At 38.4% G+C, this 19,168-nt stretch overlaps 1 protein-coding gene across 2 annotated transcripts in view; it reads right to left on the bottom strand.

Annotated features, from left to right (window-relative positions):
* The window catches only part of LOC102847508 (DNA-dependent protein kinase catalytic subunit-like), a 309,905-nt gene that overhangs the window by 63,836 nt on the left and 226,901 nt on the right, over window positions 1–19,168 (bottom strand). For both annotated transcript variants that reach the window (XM_006880417.1, XM_006880418.1), the window contains exons 63-67: window positions 17,604–17,783; window positions 13,450–13,655; window positions 5,676–5,814; window positions 3,129–3,317; window positions 2,124–2,348 (exon numbers count right to left, since the gene is read on the bottom strand). In XM_006880417.1, coding sequence (XP_006880479.1) covers window positions 2,124–2,348; window positions 3,129–3,317; window positions 5,676–5,814; window positions 13,450–13,655; window positions 17,604–17,783 — 939 coding nt within the window. The remainder of the gene's footprint in view (window positions 1–2,123; window positions 2,349–3,128; window positions 3,318–5,675; window positions 5,815–13,449; window positions 13,656–17,603; window positions 17,784–19,168) is intronic.

Below are 19,168 nucleotides of genomic sequence, written 5' to 3'. Positions count from 1 at the left end.
GGTGGCTCCTTGGAGGCAAGGATTCTGAGGCTCCGTCTAACATACTTTGGACATGTTGTGGGGAGCGAGCGGTCCTTGGAGAGGGATATCATGCTTGGGAGGATGGAGGGACAGCACAGGAGAGGAAGGCCCTCTATGAAGTGGATTGATTCAGTGACTGGGATAATTGTGATGGGAGTGTCAGAGACCGTGCGATTGGCACAGGACAGAGCGGAGTTTAGGGCTGTTGTAAATAGGGTTGCTATGAGTCGCAAGCGACTCGACGGCACATAACAACAACAACAACAACAATGAACCAGTTCAGGAAACAGCATCTGTTCACGAGCCAATACCACTGAGGGAAGAAGTTTGAGTGGCACCTACAACCCATCCCACTTTCTCTCAATTTTCCTTTTCCATTCTCCTTTCATAATTGCTCCCGCCTTCTGAATTTAGTCCTTGGGCAAATGCTTCCTTTTTTATCTCAAATGGTTGCTTATTCCAAGGTGTGTGTACCTCATTAGTGCTGCTGTTCATCTTGTACATGCATCTGGTATTTGAGTGAACACCAGGCCTGGCGTGAATCTGGTTCTAGGCCTGAAAGGTGACTAGGGGTCATGTGTTCAGTGGTTCTACCATTCCTTATTAGACCAAGCAGTCTGGTCATTTTCATGATTCTGAACTTTGTTCCGTATTTTCTTCCTACTCTGATACTTCTCTGAAATCCCCTTCAGACTGGTCCATTTGAGCAGCCTGGCACCATCTTATCCCTCTGGTCCCAAGTATATGGAGGCCAATGGTCATGTGATCTAATAATTCTCTGGACTCGTTGTTAATGTATGCCTTTGATTTTATTTACTACCTAAAGGTAAAGGTGGAGGCTGGCTTGAGGGTGTGACTTTAAAATCATTGACGAGGTGATAGGTCTGTGGGCTGGCCTGAGGCCTGGCATCTTGGAGTCTCCCTCCACTCTGGTAGTTGGCTGGCTGGCTGACATCGGTGGCGATCTCATCTTGGTGGCAATCAGGCAAGGAAAGTTTCTGGGGTCCTTTTTGTTGTGTGTTACTGTTCTTTTTCTCCCTCAAAACTGGATGCCCTTGAGCCTTAGAGTAAGGGTAAAGGTGGAGACCAGCTCGAGGGTATGACTTTAAAATCCTGTAGGGTCCAAGGGCTGCAAATTTATTAATTTTAGAAGAATTTTCTTTTAAAGATACAGCAATTATTTGTCTATTTGCTGTATTAAACAACTTAGAGTTGCTGTGATGCTGAACACTATTCCATAGGTGATAATGATTACCCATTATGTAGAGTGAGTGGTTGGATAAGCTTCCAGATTGATTCATATTCGGAAGCAGGAGTGACATCCACTTTCTAAACTAACTAGATGCTTCTGGAAACTCTACAAACTCTCTTATAAATGTACAGAAATGATGTTAATTATAGGACAGATTTCAGGTCTTTTTTGCTAAGCTTATTCTGAGTCATATTCAACTTGACAACACTTAACTACTGCTAAATGAGACTAGTGCTGTTATACCTGGAGGAACATTCTTCCACTTTGCACACCACTCTTTATCAATGTGTATGAGATAATCTGGGTTTGCTATGATGCTTAACCTTGTGCCATGGAGATACCAAATGCCAGAATGGTTTCCCATTGTGGACAGTGTTTGATGGAGCTCCCAGTTGTAAAGTAGGTTGGAAAGCAGGAGTGGCATTCACTTCCTAAACCACATGTTTCTGGAAGCTCTATGCACGTGGAGAAATGATAGCTATGGAAAGGCATTAGGTCTTTTGTTCATATAGTCGACCTCAACTTGATGGCAGTCAACAACAACTCTTTCCTGTAGATGGGGAGAGAGTAATAGTTGCACTTTAGACGGCTACTCTCAAGCTTTTAGGACCCCAGTTACTACTAACTAAAGTATGGTGCACAGTATTTTGTGAATTATATTGTACCAAGTGACCTTGATGTCCTTTGAGACTATGGTAAAATATTTTAAAAACAAAAGATAAAGTATTAAGGCCAAGAACAGAGTGAAGAATAATAGTATAAGAAAATGGGAGTATAAAAATTAAGAAGGAAATGAGTGGCATAAAATTAAAAAATAAAAGTTGGTAAAAAGTGGCCCATTTTTTATTACCTGCATGAAAAACTGAATGCAATTTTCAATACAGTATTTTGCTCTGTCATAATCGTCTTGTAGGAGATAAAGGAGACTCAATTCCTGACTGTAGTGAAGCTCCAAGAGAACCTTCTGGAACTCCTTGCTCACAGCATCATCAACAAATGTCAACAGGGACTGGTCATCATCTCCATGAAGCAGTAACTTGAGCTTGCTGCGGATCATGTATGGCAAATATGTCTCCTACAGAACATCAATATCTGCTTGTAACTTCAGAAATCCACTTGATAACATATTTTATTACCACAAGATATTCTGGCAGGATTTAGAGCTCAGGTTTTCAGGCCAAAGTGATGTTTACAATTTCAAGTCTGAACAAAAACTGCAATGGTTTAAGCCTGGCCATAGAAAACAGCAAAAGCTTTTAGCACAAAGAACACTTAGCTGTTATATGTAAATGGAAGAACTTATAAGGGCAATGAAATCACAGATATGGCGGGACCTTGTAACCTTCATTCTGGAGGTCAAGTGTATGTGGGACAACCATGGTGCCAGGGTAACTTTTTGGAAACAAGAGGAAGTTTTTTCCAATGCTGTCATTGCAGGGTAATTAATATTGTTTTAAAATACATCCCACTTATTTTAACAGGGTTAGCTATTGTTATTAAGTGCCACTGAGTAGACTATGCTTCACGGTGACCCTACACACATCTAAAGCCTGCTCTATGTGGTAAGATCTTCATGATCTCTGATATGCTTTGATTTGAAATTTTAATGTACTGTGGAGTTGAATGTAGTGGATAATGTGCTTGGCTGCTAACCTAAAGACTGGCAGTTTAAAATGACCAAGAATATATGGGAGAAAGATATAAAGATCTATAGTCTTAAACACCCTATGGGGCACTCATCTCTGTCTTTAAGGATCCCTACTAGTCAGAACCTACTTGACACAAGTGGGTGTCAGTTACGTGGAGTTTTGCATGGGATTCAGGCTATATAAATAATTTGATGGTTCCTACCAACCTGGTAAAATGGCTCAGCCCACATGTTACTTAGATCTGGAGGGTGCTTGCTGTCCACACTGGCTGTTGAGCAGTATGCCAGTGACTTCCACTCAGTGAGGTGGTTATAGCAGTCCAGGGAGGCTAGTTCCCAAAAATCCTTTTCTGCTTCTGTGGGCTCCCCATCCAACCAGTCTTGTTTATTGAGAGCCTGACAGAGAAAAGGTAAGATTATTATACAAAGATGGAAAAAAACACAATGAAAAACATCATACTAGGACAATAATTTTCAGAGCTGTCAAAAAGGTGAGAGAGAAAAAAAAATATTTTCAGAGGAACACAGACAGAAGACTTTTGGTAACAATCAAACGTAAGAACCTTAATGGCAATTCCTTAAGTAGTCTGTTTCAGAAACTTATCAGCAAAACTAACTAAACAGAAGAAGACATTAAGAAATCACAATACACCCCAATAAAAACTGGATTATTGACTATTTAGTAAATTCCTAAAATTACATTTAGAACACTAGACATTAGAAATTGAGAGAGTATAAAATCTGGATGCTCACCTGAGTCTCTAAGCAGTCTCAGATTTTCCCCATTTGTTAGGCAGTTACTGCCCTTAGAAGCCTGGGTTCCACAAAACACAAAAACCCATGACCTCAATATACAGTGATCCTTCCAAAAACAGCTCTTCTTTACTTCTCTGCAGACCTTTTACTTACAGAAACAAGCTAGTCTAACAAATTGTGAATAATAATAGCAGATAAAAGTGTTTCCTAGTACTTGACAGAAAAAAAGGTGTTTGCAATTAATAAATCACTGAACATACAAAATTTGATCATTCTGTCACCAATTCACTACTTTCTGACTACCTTTCCCTCTTCATTGTTTCTAACTTTTGCATTCCAATCACCAATTAACACAGTTCTCTCTCTCTCTCTTTTTTTCTCATTGTGTACCACTGAGTTGGATCCAACTGGCACAGGAAAAGACTGCCCCTCCGTCTCCAGCAGAGAATCTGGTGGATTTGAACTGCATGTTTTCGGGATTGCAGTGCAGTTTACTGCCAGTAGGCCACAACAGCTCCCTTCAATAACACATCTTGATTGAATGTTTGGTAAATTTTGGACTGTAAAATTTAATAAAAATCTTCAATTTCCTCCTGTATTGGCTTTAACTGTTGGTGTGTATATCTGAACACTAACCAGTCTTCCTTGTATACATATGGACAATATATTATCACTCACAACACTAATTCAGCATAGAACTTGAAATTATCTTTTGAACTATGAATGCAATGCCAATCTCACTCTGATTTTTACTCTCAGCATCATATACCATGTGACTGTCTGATTCAAAGAGGCCCAAAACAGTCCATTTCATTTCACTAAGGCCCAGAACATTGGCACAAATGACACAACTTTGCTTGTTGAAAGTGAGGACAACTTGAGGCTCTTATGGCAGCCTTCTGTATGAACTGCATCTCTACATCAAGAAAACAAAAATCCTTGTCACTGGACCAATAGGCAACATCACGATAGATGGAGAGAAGATTGGAATGGGTAATGACGTCATCTTAATTATTGTTGTTGTTGTTAATGTGCCATCAAGTCGCCTGTGACTCATAGTGATCTACAATTAAGATTAGGGAGAAATATTACACTGGGAAAGTCTGAAGTCACGGACCTCTCCAAATTATAGAGGCGCAATGATGTCACTTTCAGGATTTAGGTATACTCAATTCAGGTTATGGTCCTTTCAGCTACTTGCTAAGCATTTGAGAGCTGAACAATAAATAAGGATGAACTGATGCCTTTGAACAGTGGTGTTATAGAAAAGTACTGAATATCCCATGCACTGCCAAAAGAACAAACAGAAGGTACAGCCAGAGTGCTCCTTGGACGCAAATATGATAGAGCTCACATACTTTGGACATGCTGCTATTGCTGTATGTCATGGAGTGGGAACCGACCCATAGCTGACCCTCCAGAGGATTTTTCAGAGGCAGTAAATCACACAGGAGGAGAATGCCCAACCTCCTCCTGTGGAGTGGCTGGTGAATTCAAGCATAGCTTCTTATCACTAGGCCACAAGAACTCCGGTTGCTTGGAGAGGTCATTCCATGGAATGGGACAGCAGGCTTGGAAAGATGGAGCGATGGAGAAGGAGAGGAAGATCTTCAACAAGGTAGACTGACACAGTGACTGCAGCAATGGGCTTGAGTGTGTCAGAGATTGTGAGGATGGCATAGGAGAGGACAAGTTCCAGATCTGTTGTTTATAGGGTTATCATGAGTCTTATTTGACTTGATAGCACCTAATGACAGTACTCAACAATGTAGGAAATGCTTTCTTTTTAATTCAATGTTTTCTTTAAAAGGATAAGATAAGGAATAATTACTTACTATTTCGTTACTATAGAACATGTCTCTGCTATCTACCTTTTGGTAAAAATCTAAGGACTAAATATAAAACTAATAAAATCTTTAAATTCTAAAGATAACTGCCTTTTTACCCAGATAGTAAGCATGTTTCAATGATTGATGAATTGCTAGAAAACAATTTTACCTGATTATATTGCTTAGCAGCTTCAGAATAATCACTTCTGGCTTCTGCTAATAATGCATTCTGAGTAACTTGCTTTGTTCCTATTTCACTGCTAAAAATACCACGGAGGACATCATATTCTCCAATTGATCGGTACAATCTATAAAATAAATGGAAAAGAAAGATTCAAACCAAGTCAAGTCTTAACATTTATAAGTTTACTTTAATAATATGATTATTAAATCACAATTTTTACATACTTTATTAATTAAAATATATAAAATCTGATTTTATTTTGCAAATATTGAAGATTTAAAACATTCTGAATTCACAATTAGGTTTTACAAATATGCATTTAAAGTGTTATCTGAAAATATCAAAAGGTCACATGTATAAATGATTTCATTAAATAAGCTTACTTGTTAACTCATTACCAAGAGCCCTGGTGGTACAGTGTATTACTGGTTAGATTGTTAACTAAAAGGCCAGCAATTCTTATTCACTAGCCAGCTGGATGGAGAAAGTTACAGCAGTCTGCTTCTGTTAAGATTTACAGTCTCTGAAAACAGATGTTAAGACTTCATTAGATGGAAGATGCATCAGAATCCACTAGATTGGATTTGGTTTCATTTTTGTCCTTCCTTAGTTAAGTCATTAAGAAGTCCTGGCAAACTTCAACACGATTCACTGTGTTAACAAAGTAAATGACAAGAACCATATGACCTTAGCAACTGGAGCAGAAAAGGCATTTAACAAAATACAACATCCCTTCCTGATAAAGATACTCAACAATATTGGAATAGGAGAGAATTTCCTCAACATAGTGAAAAGTATATATGCAAACCCAAGAGCCAACATCATTCTCAATGGAGAAAGACTAAAAGTATTTTCCTTGCAAACAGGGACCAGATAAGGATGGACACTGTCACCACTTCTATGCAATATTGTATTGGAAGTGCTTGCTAGGGCAGTACGGCAAGAGAAGGAAACAAAAGGCATACAGATCAGCAAGGAGATTGTTAAACTGTCACTATATGCAGTATAAACAGAAAACGCCAAAGATTCAACAAAAAAACTGTTAAGAGTTAGTAGGCCGAGCTCTGGTGGCCAAGTGGCAAGAAGCTGCACTGCAATCCCAGAGGTACGCAGTTCAAATCAACCAGATGCTCTGCTGGAGAAGGAGGGGCAATCTCCTCCGGTACCAGTCAGATCTGATTTGACGGCACACACACACAAAATAATAAAAAAAAAGAGTTAGTAGGCCAATTTAGTAGAGTGGCAAGATATAAGATCAATACCCAAAAATCAGTAGGATTCCTCTACAGTAACAAAGAGAACTCAGAGAAGAAAATCAAGAATGGAAAGCAGTATGGTGCTTTCTCAAAATGTTGGAAATAGAAATACCATTTGACCCAGCAATTCCACTACTGGGAATATACCCTAAAGAAACCAGAACTGCCACCCAAACAGATATATATTTACCCATGTTTATTGCAGCTTTGTTCACAACAGCAAAGAGTTTGAAACAATCCAAGAGCTCATCAACAAACAAATAGATAGAGAAGCTGTGGTATATTCACACAATGTAATACTATGCTACACTGAAAAACAAGGACTCATTAAGTATTATTAAAAATGAGTGACCCTGGAGGACATTATGTTGAGTGAACTATCTCAGTCACAAAAGGACAAATACTGCATAGTGCCACTGTTGTAAGATGGGACTGAAATCAGAGTTGAGGGGAAACTAAGAGGGGATATATAATATATACTGCATTGAAACAGATGAGGGAAAGAACTGTTTAGGAGGAATGTATGATTAGGTGTTACTGTCATGACAAAAGTCCAGAATGAAACCTGCATAGTAGGGTGGACTGGGGCGAAGGCGGTTTGTATCACAATGAAAATATTTTTTTTTGTTTACTTTTCAAAGAGAAAAGTGAACTGGGGGTGGGAGGGGTGGGCAGGGAGGAAAGTGTGCAACAATGAACGAATGGAAATAAAAAAAGAATAAAAAAAAGAAAGCAATATCATTTACAACAGCCAATCACAAACTGCGATATGAGATACAAGATACAAAAGCCCTACACAAAGAAAACTAAGGAGCATTTCTGTAAGACACAATAAAAGACCTAAAGAAATGGAAAAATGTGCCCTGTTAATGGATATTATGAAAATAACAATCCTACCAAAAGTAATCTATATTTTCAATGCAATTCCAATCCAGATACCAAATTATTTTTTTAAGGAGATTGAAAAGGAAATTGTTAAATTTATTTGGAGAAGAAACCCTGAATAAGCAAAACACGTCTGAGAAAAAAAATGAGGTGGGGGACATGGCACTTCCTGACCTCAAAACCTACTGCACAACAGTAGTAACCAAAACAGCATGGTATTTGTGTAACGACAGGCACACAGGCCAATGTAACAGAATTGAGAGCCCAGAAACAGACCCAGCTATCATGGTCAACTGATATTCAACAAGGAAATCAAAGCTATCAAATGGGGAAATGACAACCTCTTCACCAAATTGTGCTGGCAAAACTGGACTTCCACCTGCAGAATGCTGAAACATGATCTACATCTCACACCACACACAAAAATCAACTCAAGGTGGATCAGAGACTTGGGTGTAAAGCCCAAAACAATAAAGTTAATAAGAGACAAACTGGGACCAAGTTTAGCAACCCTAGTATAAAGAGACTGTCAAATACAGCCAGAAATGCACAATCTGAAGAAGATAAAATAGATGAATGAGACCTTCTAAAGGTTAAATCCAAGTATGCATCAAAAACTTTTTCAAACGGGGTGAAAAGAAAACCCACAGACTGGAAACAAACATTTGGTAATACCATCTCAGACAAGAGTCTCCTAACAAAAGTTTACAGAATACTCCTGGACCTCCACAAGAAAAAGACTGATGACCCAATTACAAAATGGGCATAAGATATGGAAATAATTTTCACAGAAGAAGATATCTGAATAGCCAAGAGACACATGAAGAAAGGCTCCAAATCACTGGTAATAAGAGGGATACAAATAAAAACCACAATGAGATACCATTTCACTCCAGTAACAGTGGCAAAGTTTAACAGGACAACAAGTAATAAATGCTGGAGCAGATGTGGTGAGAAAAGGAACTCTTATACATTGTTGGTGGGATTGTAAAATGGTACAACCACTCTGGAAGGCAGTTTGGCACTTCTTCAAAAAGCTGAACATAGAAATTCCATATGACCCAGCTATTCCACTACTTGGAATATACCTTGAAAAAATGAGAACTGAGGCACAAACAGACTTGTACACCAATGTTCACAGCAGTGTTAATCACTATCGCAAGAACATGTAAACAGTCCAGCTATCCAGCCACAATCAAATGGATTGAGAAATTATGGAACATACATAGAATGGAATACTACACAGTACTCAGGAGCAATGATTTTGCTAATTATTACCTAACATGGGAGGGACTGGAGAGCATTATGCTGTGTGAACTAACTCAGTCCCATAAGGACAAATATTGCATAAAACCATTATTGTAGAATGAGTATGAGGATCCAAGGTGAGGGGAGGGTGGAAGCAGAAGGATGAGAATGTGTACGGGGGGTGGGAATTAACCACTGGGTTGTACAATTTGATGGGTAGGTTGGTGAGGGAAATTGGGAGAATCTGGTCTGAAAAACAGTGTATTCCAATTTTGTAAATACCCTAGTATAATTAAAAAAAAAAAAAAAGAATTACAGACTTAAAAAAAGTCCTGGTGGTATAATGGTTAAAGTGTTTCCAGCTGCTCTGCAATAAAAAGATTTACTGTCTGCTTCTGCAAAGATTTACAGCCTTGGAAAGCCCACAGGCTGGTTCTTTGTCCTGTAGGGTTACTATGAAATGAAATCAACTCACTGGCAGTGGACTTGGTTTAGATTAATGAATGTGTTACAATATACCCCACTTATCTGTACATGATCCATCTGGAATCCTTGTCTATTCTTTAAATTCGTAATTTATCTAGAGACCCAGAAGCAAGAAGGAAATGATCCTGATTCTACTGATGCCATAACTCAGTCCGTGTCTCATGGGTCATGCCAATCCTACTGTTCAGTAACTTTCACACAACATTCCTATCTGCCATGGGGCTCATTTACCTCTTCATCTTAACAAGAGTCTTATTTAAGACTATGAACTGAGCTTGTTCCTTAAAAATATTCCAAAGTTGTTATTTAATATACCCTTGTTCCTGTCCCTCTCCTGTGCCCTTCCACCTGGTTCCCATTCTGTGGACTAAATTTATCTCAGATATTTATAGCAGAAGAGACTCCTACAGCTCTCTATTGATTTTAAATTTGGATCAAAGTTTAGTAAACATGACTCTTATTTCCTCACAGTGCATAGAAGGCTACAAATCAGAGGCAGACATGGTCAGGGAGAAGATGGAATGAAAAGAGTTCCTAATCCAAGAGTAAAAGAGATGAGAGCTGCAGGCATTTTCCATAAACATGGAAAAGATCTCAGCCTTATAAGCACCCTGCCCTACATTCATCCCAATATTTCCAGGTCATTTAAGTGATGATTAACATGATGACAGGCTAAATTACTTCCACAATCACAATACTCTGCAGGAAAGGCAATTACACACACACACACACACACACACACACACACACACACACGCACACGCACACGCACACACACGTAAAATATTAGGAAGTGTGTAATAAAGTGAGAAAAAGTTTAGGTCTTAAAAGCTGTGTACTTTATTTACCTGCTAAATAAACCTCATATGGGTTTCTCACCGTCTTAAAGTACTAGACCCTGGGAACTTGAGCTGCCAAGATGTATTCTCTGAACTCCCTCTGTGCCTCTGTCCACCTCCTACTTCCTACTATGGTTAGTTCTGTACAAACGAGAATGAACTTTCTACTAGGTTTCACTCTTGGTTGTCAGGATGGAACTGACACATTGCTGACCCTCCACTGGGTTTTGGGAGGCTGTAATCGCACAGAGGACTGTTCGTCTTTTTCTTCAAAGTCACTGGTAGTTTCAAACCATGCTGCTGTTACTGTTGTGCATCATCAAGTCAATACTGATCCACAGCTAATCCTCTAGCCGATTTTCAGGGGCAGTAAATCACAATGAAGGAGACTGCCTGTCTTTCTCCTGCAGAACAGCTTGTGTATTCAAACCACATGTCTTTGGGATGGCAGTGTTAACCCTGACCATTAGGCCATCAGAGCTGCGATGGCTAATGTCATGAATCTAAGTGTCCAGGCCTAGTGTCTTACACACTCATAGAGCCTTATAAAGAATTTACAGGTCTGTTTACGGCTTAGCTGGAAGGTACACTTGAAGCACAGTGGTAATTTCTGGGGGGCTTGAAGAGAGACTAAAAGCCATAGCCTCACTGAACCATATAAAACCAAAAGGCAGCATCAGCTCAAGAGTGAAAGAAGGATAATCTGAAGCTGTAAATATGGGGAGAAAGTGGGAGGGGTTTGTCCCAGTATGGGAATTGTAAGCAATGTCACAAAACACAAATGTATAAATTACTTAATGGAAAGAAAACCAATCTGCTCTGTACACTTTCACTAAAATCACAGTAAGAAATAAAAAAAAAGAACCCACCAACAAACACACCACTAACATGGCAATAACTACAAAACAGTGACAAATGCAAAGATTGCCACTCTTATTTTTAAGATTTTCCTTCTAGAAACAAAAAAATTTAAAAACTAGTATAATAAAATACAAATTCTAATTAAATTGCACAGGGTCTTTTTTTGGTATTTGGGATTTTTTTTAAAAAAATAAATTACACATTTTAACAAATATCCTGCTTCAGAATTAAGTACTGGCTTTCATAGGATTAAAACCACAAATTAAAGAGGAAGGGATGCAATGTTACATGGCATAAATATAAAACTTAATTTTTTCCCCAAGTAAACAAAAATAATTAGATTTAAAAATTTCTAAAAATTTCAGTACCATTGTAATAAGGCATCAGCTTTTATTAGACTCAAAAGAGTAGCTGAAACATAAAATACCAGGGACTCCAAATTATACCAACACTTCAGAGGAAACTAGAGCTGGTGAGCAATAATCTAAATCTAAAAGATGAAATGTTTGAAGAAATTAATTGCTAACTAGTACTCTCTTCCTTGATCAAGATTCCTTATTGTGAAAACAATTCTTGAATCATGGACTAGAATCCACTGCAAAGTTTTAAAGAAATTTCACCAAAGTGGTGGTGGTGTTAAATGCCACTGAGTCGCTTACAACTCCCAGTAACACAATGTACGGTATCTCTGAACTCTGCTCTGAGTCAATTTCACTGTCTCTTGACACATCTACCCCTATTACTCCAGTTACTGTGTCAATTCATCTCATCTGGGGTCTTCCTCTCTCCTGTGCTGTCCCTATACCCTTCCAAGTGTAATAGCCTTCTCCAAGCACTAGTCCATCCTGGCCACATGCCCAAAGTAGGTGGGATGGATCTTTAAAATCCTTGCCTCTAAGGAGCAGCCCAGTTTTACCCTCTCTAGTACAGATCTGTTTGTTCTCTTGGCAGTTCATGGTACATTCAATACTCTTCTCCAGCACCACAACTTAAAGGCCATCAATTCTTCTACAATCCTTAGTCATGTCCAGCTCTCTGATATATTGCAAGTAACAGAGAAGACCATGGCTTGGATCAGATGCACCTTAGTCTCTAGACTGACATCATTGTTCCTCAGTACTCTGAAGAAGTCCCTGACAGTAAACTTTCCCAATGGAATTTGTCTTTTGATTTCCTGGCTACTGGTACCAAGAGTATTGATTGTGGAGCAAAGAAAACTGAAACTGTTAACAACTGCAATCTCTTCTCTTTCATGGGTGCTGCCAATTGGCCCAGTAGTGAGAATCTTTGTCTTCTTGATGTTGAGCTTTAATCTATATTGAAGACTACAGACTTTGATATTTTTGTAGCAAATACTTCAAGTCCTCTTCAACTTCAGCAAGCAAGGTTGTGTCATCTGCAGAGTGCAGATTGTTGATGAGTCTTCCTCCAATCCTCAGGCCACACTCCACCGCATAACGTCTAGCCTCCCAAATGATCTGTTCTGCATACAGATTGAAAAGACATGGAGATAGCATGCATCCCAGACATACACCTTTTATAATTTTGAACCAAGCAGTGTTTCCTTGCTCTGTTCTAAGAACTGCTTCCTGGTCCAAGTGTAGGTTTCACATAAGCACATTTAAGTGTTCTAGGATTCCCATTCTTCTCAGGGTAAGCCAATTTGTTGTGATCTACACAGTCAAATGTCTTTGCATAGTCAATGAAACACAGATAGACATTCCTCTGGTACTCTCTGCATTCAGCCAAGAGCCATCTGACATTGGCTATCATGTCCCTGTTGCCACTGCCTCTTCTAAACCCAAGCTGTACAAAGGGCAGTTCTTTGTCCAGATTCTGTTTCAATCATTTTTGAGAAGTGTTAATATTACTTTATCGGTTCATTTGCTGTCAAAATAAGGCCAAAGCTTTACTACATTAAAACTAAATAAACCCAATCCATGCTATTGAATTCATCCTGGCTCTAAGCAACTTCATTTCCAACAGAACGTAAGTGCTCCACGGAGTTCCTGTGGCTACGATCTTTACAGAAACAGCCATTTCTTCCAGGGTGCTCCTGTGTGAGTTTGAACCATCAGTCTTTAAGTGCATGAACCATCCAGCAGTGGAGGACAAACCCCTTTTTCCTACCACTTGGATGAAATTCTTGGGTATGAGTCAGCGTACTTTCACCCCGGGACTTACTTGGCAAGCTCCATCCACCTGAGGACTTCACGAGAGGGCTGGGGCACTGTCCGGGCCCGCTTGGCTGGAGGTTCTGGGGGCTCCTGGTGCAGCAACGCCTCCTCCAGGAGCAGGATGCCTACAGGCTGCTGCAGGCTGGCTAGGCAGCTGGCACTTACCAAGGCGGGGTCAAGACTGAGCAAGGCTGTGTGCTGGCAGCTTACTTCCTGTGAAACCACAAACACATGGTGTTTGTTAGCCAGTGGTACTTGGACTGTATTTTCATGAAGGAATAATTTACTTTATTGAACATAAAAGAAAGTTTTGACGTAAGCAGGAACTTCTCTATGTAATTCTATTAACACATTTTCCTCAACATTTAATTTACTCAAAGAAGGAAATGACCTTAGTTTACACTTCAGGAGTAGTTAAATTATTTCCAGTTAGAAAGCAAGAAACTTATCTACCATAATGTGCAGATTTCTATATGTCCAAACAACCACCATCTCCAGGAATATTTATCCTGGAAGGTGAAGCTGAAGTTGTTTTTCAGGTAGATTAAAAACCAGCTCACAAAAGAATATCACCTATGAGTATTGCACTCCTTTAGAAAATTATGTCAGAACAAATGGCCAACAATTACTTTAAAGCAAAGGTAAGACTGTAAAGGGGGCAGGGAAACAAGATTAATGAAAAAGGAACAAACAGAATGAAAACAATGAAAATGTTCACATAGTGTGATGGATGTGGTCAATTTCACTGCACAACAAGTGTAGAAAATGCTGAATGGGAAGCTCATCCACCATGGAAACCTTCAGCCAAAACACAATGAAATATTCTTTAAAAAGAAGGAGAAGGTCTGTAAATGCAGTGGAAGGCTGTGGAATGTGAATAACACTTTGGCTTTAGATGTGGGCTCCAAACACAGTTTTAACAGCAAGTATGTAATGAAGGCCCTGGTCAGCACTTCTAATGCCTTTTCCAAGGTCATGGTCAACTGTCAGGCCCAGGGAAAGGCACAGAGGGTACTTGTTGACTAAGCAATGGCTAATGATCCTCTCAAACAAAACTGGAGAAATACAGGGACAACATGAGGAATTAAGATTTTAAAAATAACTTCAAAATATAAAGAAAAGCATTCTAAAAAAGTGGCTGATGTGACACTCAATTCTTCAAAATGTTTCATCTTAATGTGGCCAGAAGAAAAGCAATAAAGGAAGCCCATTTAGAAATTATAAGAGTCTACGTTTGGTTGGGATTATTGGCTCTGAAAATCCACTGGAGGGTCACCCATGGGTTGGTTCTAACTCCCAGCATGCTTGGCTACTAACAGCAAGTTTAGCAGCCTGAGTCCAAACTGAAAGAAATGCTTGGCAACCTCCTTCCAGACAATCAAACACCAGAAGCCACTGGGGTGGATTTCTTTTCTAATGCAAGTGGGATTTTCCATGAGTTTGCGTCACGGGGATGCCTTTGTTTGAATTCTTTTTAATTTATAAATTATTACTCCATAGAAATTAAAGAATACATTTTTATAAATTAAAACTATACATTTTAATTTCTAAAAATATAATTATAAGTTACTAGCTCACTTTTCAGTAGGTTTTCAGAAGCTATAGACTGCATGGGAGGAGACTTCCCATCTTTCTCCTGGGGAACTGCTGGGGATTTGAACTGCTAAAGAGGGGCTACCTTGGAGTTAGCAGCACAACTCCCTAAAGACTGTGCCATCAAAGCTCACTCGCAATAAGAATAGAAATAAAATATAAAGAATTGTCCTTATGCTTTTAATCTCTATCAAAAAGACTAAATCAGGAAAACTAAGTATTTCATTTCAAGGAATTATTCCCTTATTCACCTGTAAATCAATGCTATTAATAAATAATTTTTTAAAGAATAATATTTTGCAATCACTACAAGGATTTTACTAGTTACAAAAATGATAAAAGTAATCAACAACATTTTCTAATAAAGCTTTGAAAATTTATGTGAATGGCTAAGAAAACACTTCTCTCATGAAAAGAAATTAATCCTCCAATAAGTATGTTTAAGGAAAAGTATCATCAGCCAAGAAAAAACCTCCAACCACCTTGGCAGGAGACACTCATCCCTGCTGTAGTTACTTCAGTACGCCTCCTCAAGCACTACACACCGTGTTGCTACAGTCACTTTAATACTCAGCTCATTTTAGTGTTGACTGTAGTGTGGTAGATAGTTACTTTACTACCAATCCTCAAGCACAATTATCCACTGTTGTGCTGCGGCTGTTTTAGTACTTAGGTTACTTTAGTACTGACTGTAGTGCTATAATTACTTTAGTACTCCTCTTCAAGCACACACTTGCTACCAGAGGTTATATCCTACATAAGTCTGATTATTACCAATCACCTGTAGAATGTAAGTTGTAAAAGGTTACAGCCTTTAAGTTGTAAAAGGTTACAGCCTTTAGTATCCTCATCATTGTGAACAAATCAGTCAGGAGACAGGAAAGAATTCAGAACAAAACTAAATATGGACAATCAACTAAACAAAATGCAGATTTTTATTAAACACTGACTAGCTTATTACAAAATAAATCAACATGATACCATTTGATTTCTGATTATTCTGTTGTGCACAATTTTTTCGGGGGAGGTGGTAGACTATCCATTTGGAAGGAAGTAATCCAAAATACTTCTACTCTGTTAAATACTATTATCAAGGGTCTGAATTTGCTAATTTATTAATTTTAAACAGAATACTTTGTTAGCTTCTGTAATTAAACCCATGTAGATAAAATTTTACATATTTAATACAGGGTGTTACCCCAGTACAAGTGTGTGTGTGTGTGTGTGAGTTTAAAATTTCTAGACCAATATGACTGTTAATTTCTGTACAATGCCAATGCAACACAGTACAAATGGGATACTTTCTCCAAAGGTGACAGCACAGCTAGTTTCTAAAAATTAAAAAAGGTGTGTGTGTGTGTGTGTGTGTATTTAGGGAGCTCTGGTGGCCTACTGGCAAGAAACTGCACTGTAATCCATAGGCTTGCAGTTCAAATTCACCAGGTGCTTCATGAGAGAAGGGTGGACAATTTCCTCCCATGTGATTTACTGTCTGAAAACCCACTGGAGGGTCAGCTATGGGTCAGTTCCGACACAATGGTATATAAAAAGGCCAATCACAATGTGTTATGCATCAACAGCTTTTCAGAACAAAAATAATAGAGACATCCAGCACACTCCATTTTTAAAAAAAGAGATACAAAACAAAACCATAGAAAACAGCAAAGTTCTGTTCCTGTTGTACCTGGCACCATTTGTTTTTTTAAACTTCTCAATCACGATCTGGAAAGAAAACCTTCTAGAATAACATCATTAGAAAAACAGCTCTGATAGAGCACAGTTACAATTATATATCATAAAGCAGGTACAAGTTATTTTATATTCACAGTGGTATAATACATTATGGTCCCACATCTACAATACAAGAGGATACAATTAAAAAGGCATCATTTGAGACTTGATTCTATGTTTCCAGCAGAGGGCCCAAAGGATGGTGTGAGCATGACCTAGCCCTGGAACAAAAATGCACATTTTCAGATAGGATTTCCTTTCAGTAGTGGCACAGTTCTAAGTACTCATTACTCTTCAGAAACATCAGCTAAAGACCATTTGTATATCCATATATATCTCATGGGTTATCCTGTTTTTATAATAATGGGCTTACATAATATTTATTCTTTTTTATTATTTTGTGTGTGTGTATGTACCGTCAAATCAGATCTGACTGGTACAGGAGGAGATTGTTCCTCCTTCTCCAGCAGAGCATCTGATGGATTTGAACTCCACACCCCTGGGACTGCAGTGCAGCTTCTTGCCACTAGGCCACCAGAGCTCGCCCATAATATTTATTCTTATCTTCCTGAGTTAGTTTACTCAGCAGAATGCTCTCTAGCTTCTCCCAAGTTATATAGTATTTTTCAAAACTGTTACTCCTAAGTGCTGCATAGTATTCCATTATGTGACTGTACCACAGCTTTTCAATCTAGTCATTTGTTGATGGACATTTCAGCTGTTTCCATGTTCCTACTATTGTGAATAACTGTACATACTGATCTTGCTAATTTATTTTCACAGTCATGCAAAACAAATATAGACAATATCTGTTGCATGAAGAGTATAGATTTTTACCTGGATACAAGAGACAAAAGGTGGGAAGAAAGAGAAAGTACTATTAAGAAAATGATTGAAGTCTTGTAGCAACTTCTGAGTAATGATGTTTTTTTCAGACATGGTCTTAAATTTATCCATCTCTTTTAGAATTCCAGCAAATAAGCTGCCAAAGAGCTGTTTTGCAATTATTGGGTCTCTCTGTAAAATATTTAAAACAAAGACATATTAGGGTCTGCAGTAAAAAAATTGTGTAATTCACCAATATCATGAGATCTCTATTTGGAAATAAAAACATATGTAGTATACATCTCAATTCTATTAAGAAGGTTTAAAAAACATTCAGAGGAGAGTATTTATAATCACACAATAAATTTGTTCACTCTAGTCTTGTCAAAGCAAGCAGGGTATGGAGATTTGGATTGAACAGTGGGTGTCTGACCACACTGAGTAAGTCTGAGCCTCAGTATTCCCACCTTTGAAACAGAATAAATCTCACAGTATCATCATGAAGATCAGACAAGAAATACTTCTTTCTCACCTTTTATAGTACAATGTTAGGTATAGTCTCAGAAAAAGATATAATTAGATTTTAGGTTGTCAGTATCATGGTTAAGTTGAAAATAAGTAATTGATGACCTTAAATATCAATGTTAAACTTCAAGTCCCACCCTGAAATACCAAATCAAGTTAATAACCATTTAAGCTGCGCAGCCTCAGAACACCTCTTCTTAAGCTGTTCGTTTAACATTCTAGCACCAAAAACAGTTCCTGGCCAGCTGCATCTACGGAGTTTATAATTAACCTTACCCCAAAATAGTGTCTTCCCTTGACTCTAGAGAGACTACCACTAAAGGCCTGGGATCTCTCCAGTCTTGTCATCTAAGACAGAACCAGACCATGCCATGGAGTTGATGCTAATCAGGCAATTTCTGGGCAAGAGCTGGACAGGCCAGAGACCAACCATGTGTCAAGAGCTGACCTTCAGGGAGGCAGCAGAGCCAGGGGTTGAGTCACACGGGGAATGACTTACTCAATCATTAGCACAAGTGTTGCCTGAAAGGATTTGGACACGAACACATTATAGTTTCCTGGTTGGTGAAAGACATCAAAGCACAAAAGGGACAACAGGTCTCTTTTTGGGACACAGACACTTCATGTTGGGACCACTCTTAGATGTGCCCTATGTGTCTGCTCATTGGCATTTTTCTGCCACAAAAAAATGATAAATAGAAATATAGCACTTTCCTTGAGTCATCCTAGCAAAGCATCAAACTCAAGGGACTAGTGGGAACCAGCAGGCCACAAGCAAGAGATGTAGCAGAACCAAAGTGGAACACAAAAGAATTAGAATTTCATTTGTTATACCTTAGCATGTAAAGTGGTTAAATGAAGGCATAAAGATATGGTGATGGTGAATAAAATTTAGAAATTATTTTCTTAGATAAAAGCTATATATGAATAAAGAGCACAAATTTCTTTTAAGTAATTTATGTGACATAAATTAGAATAGATTCTATGTAAAATTTTAAAAAATATGGATTAGGTAAAAAATCCCCCATAATTATTTTATAGAGACAATCAGA

The sequence above is a fragment of the Elephantulus edwardii genome, unplaced genomic scaffold, assembly GCF_000299155.1.
Source record: "Elephantulus edwardii isolate Elephantulus edwardi_28Jun2011 unplaced genomic scaffold, EleEdw1.0 scaffold00008, whole genome shotgun sequence".
In the NCBI taxonomy this organism is placed as follows: domain Eukaryota; kingdom Metazoa; phylum Chordata; class Mammalia; order Macroscelidea; family Macroscelididae; genus Elephantulus; species Elephantulus edwardii.
Note: the sequence above shows the minus strand (reverse complement) of the source record. Positions and strands in the feature narration are given on the sequence as shown.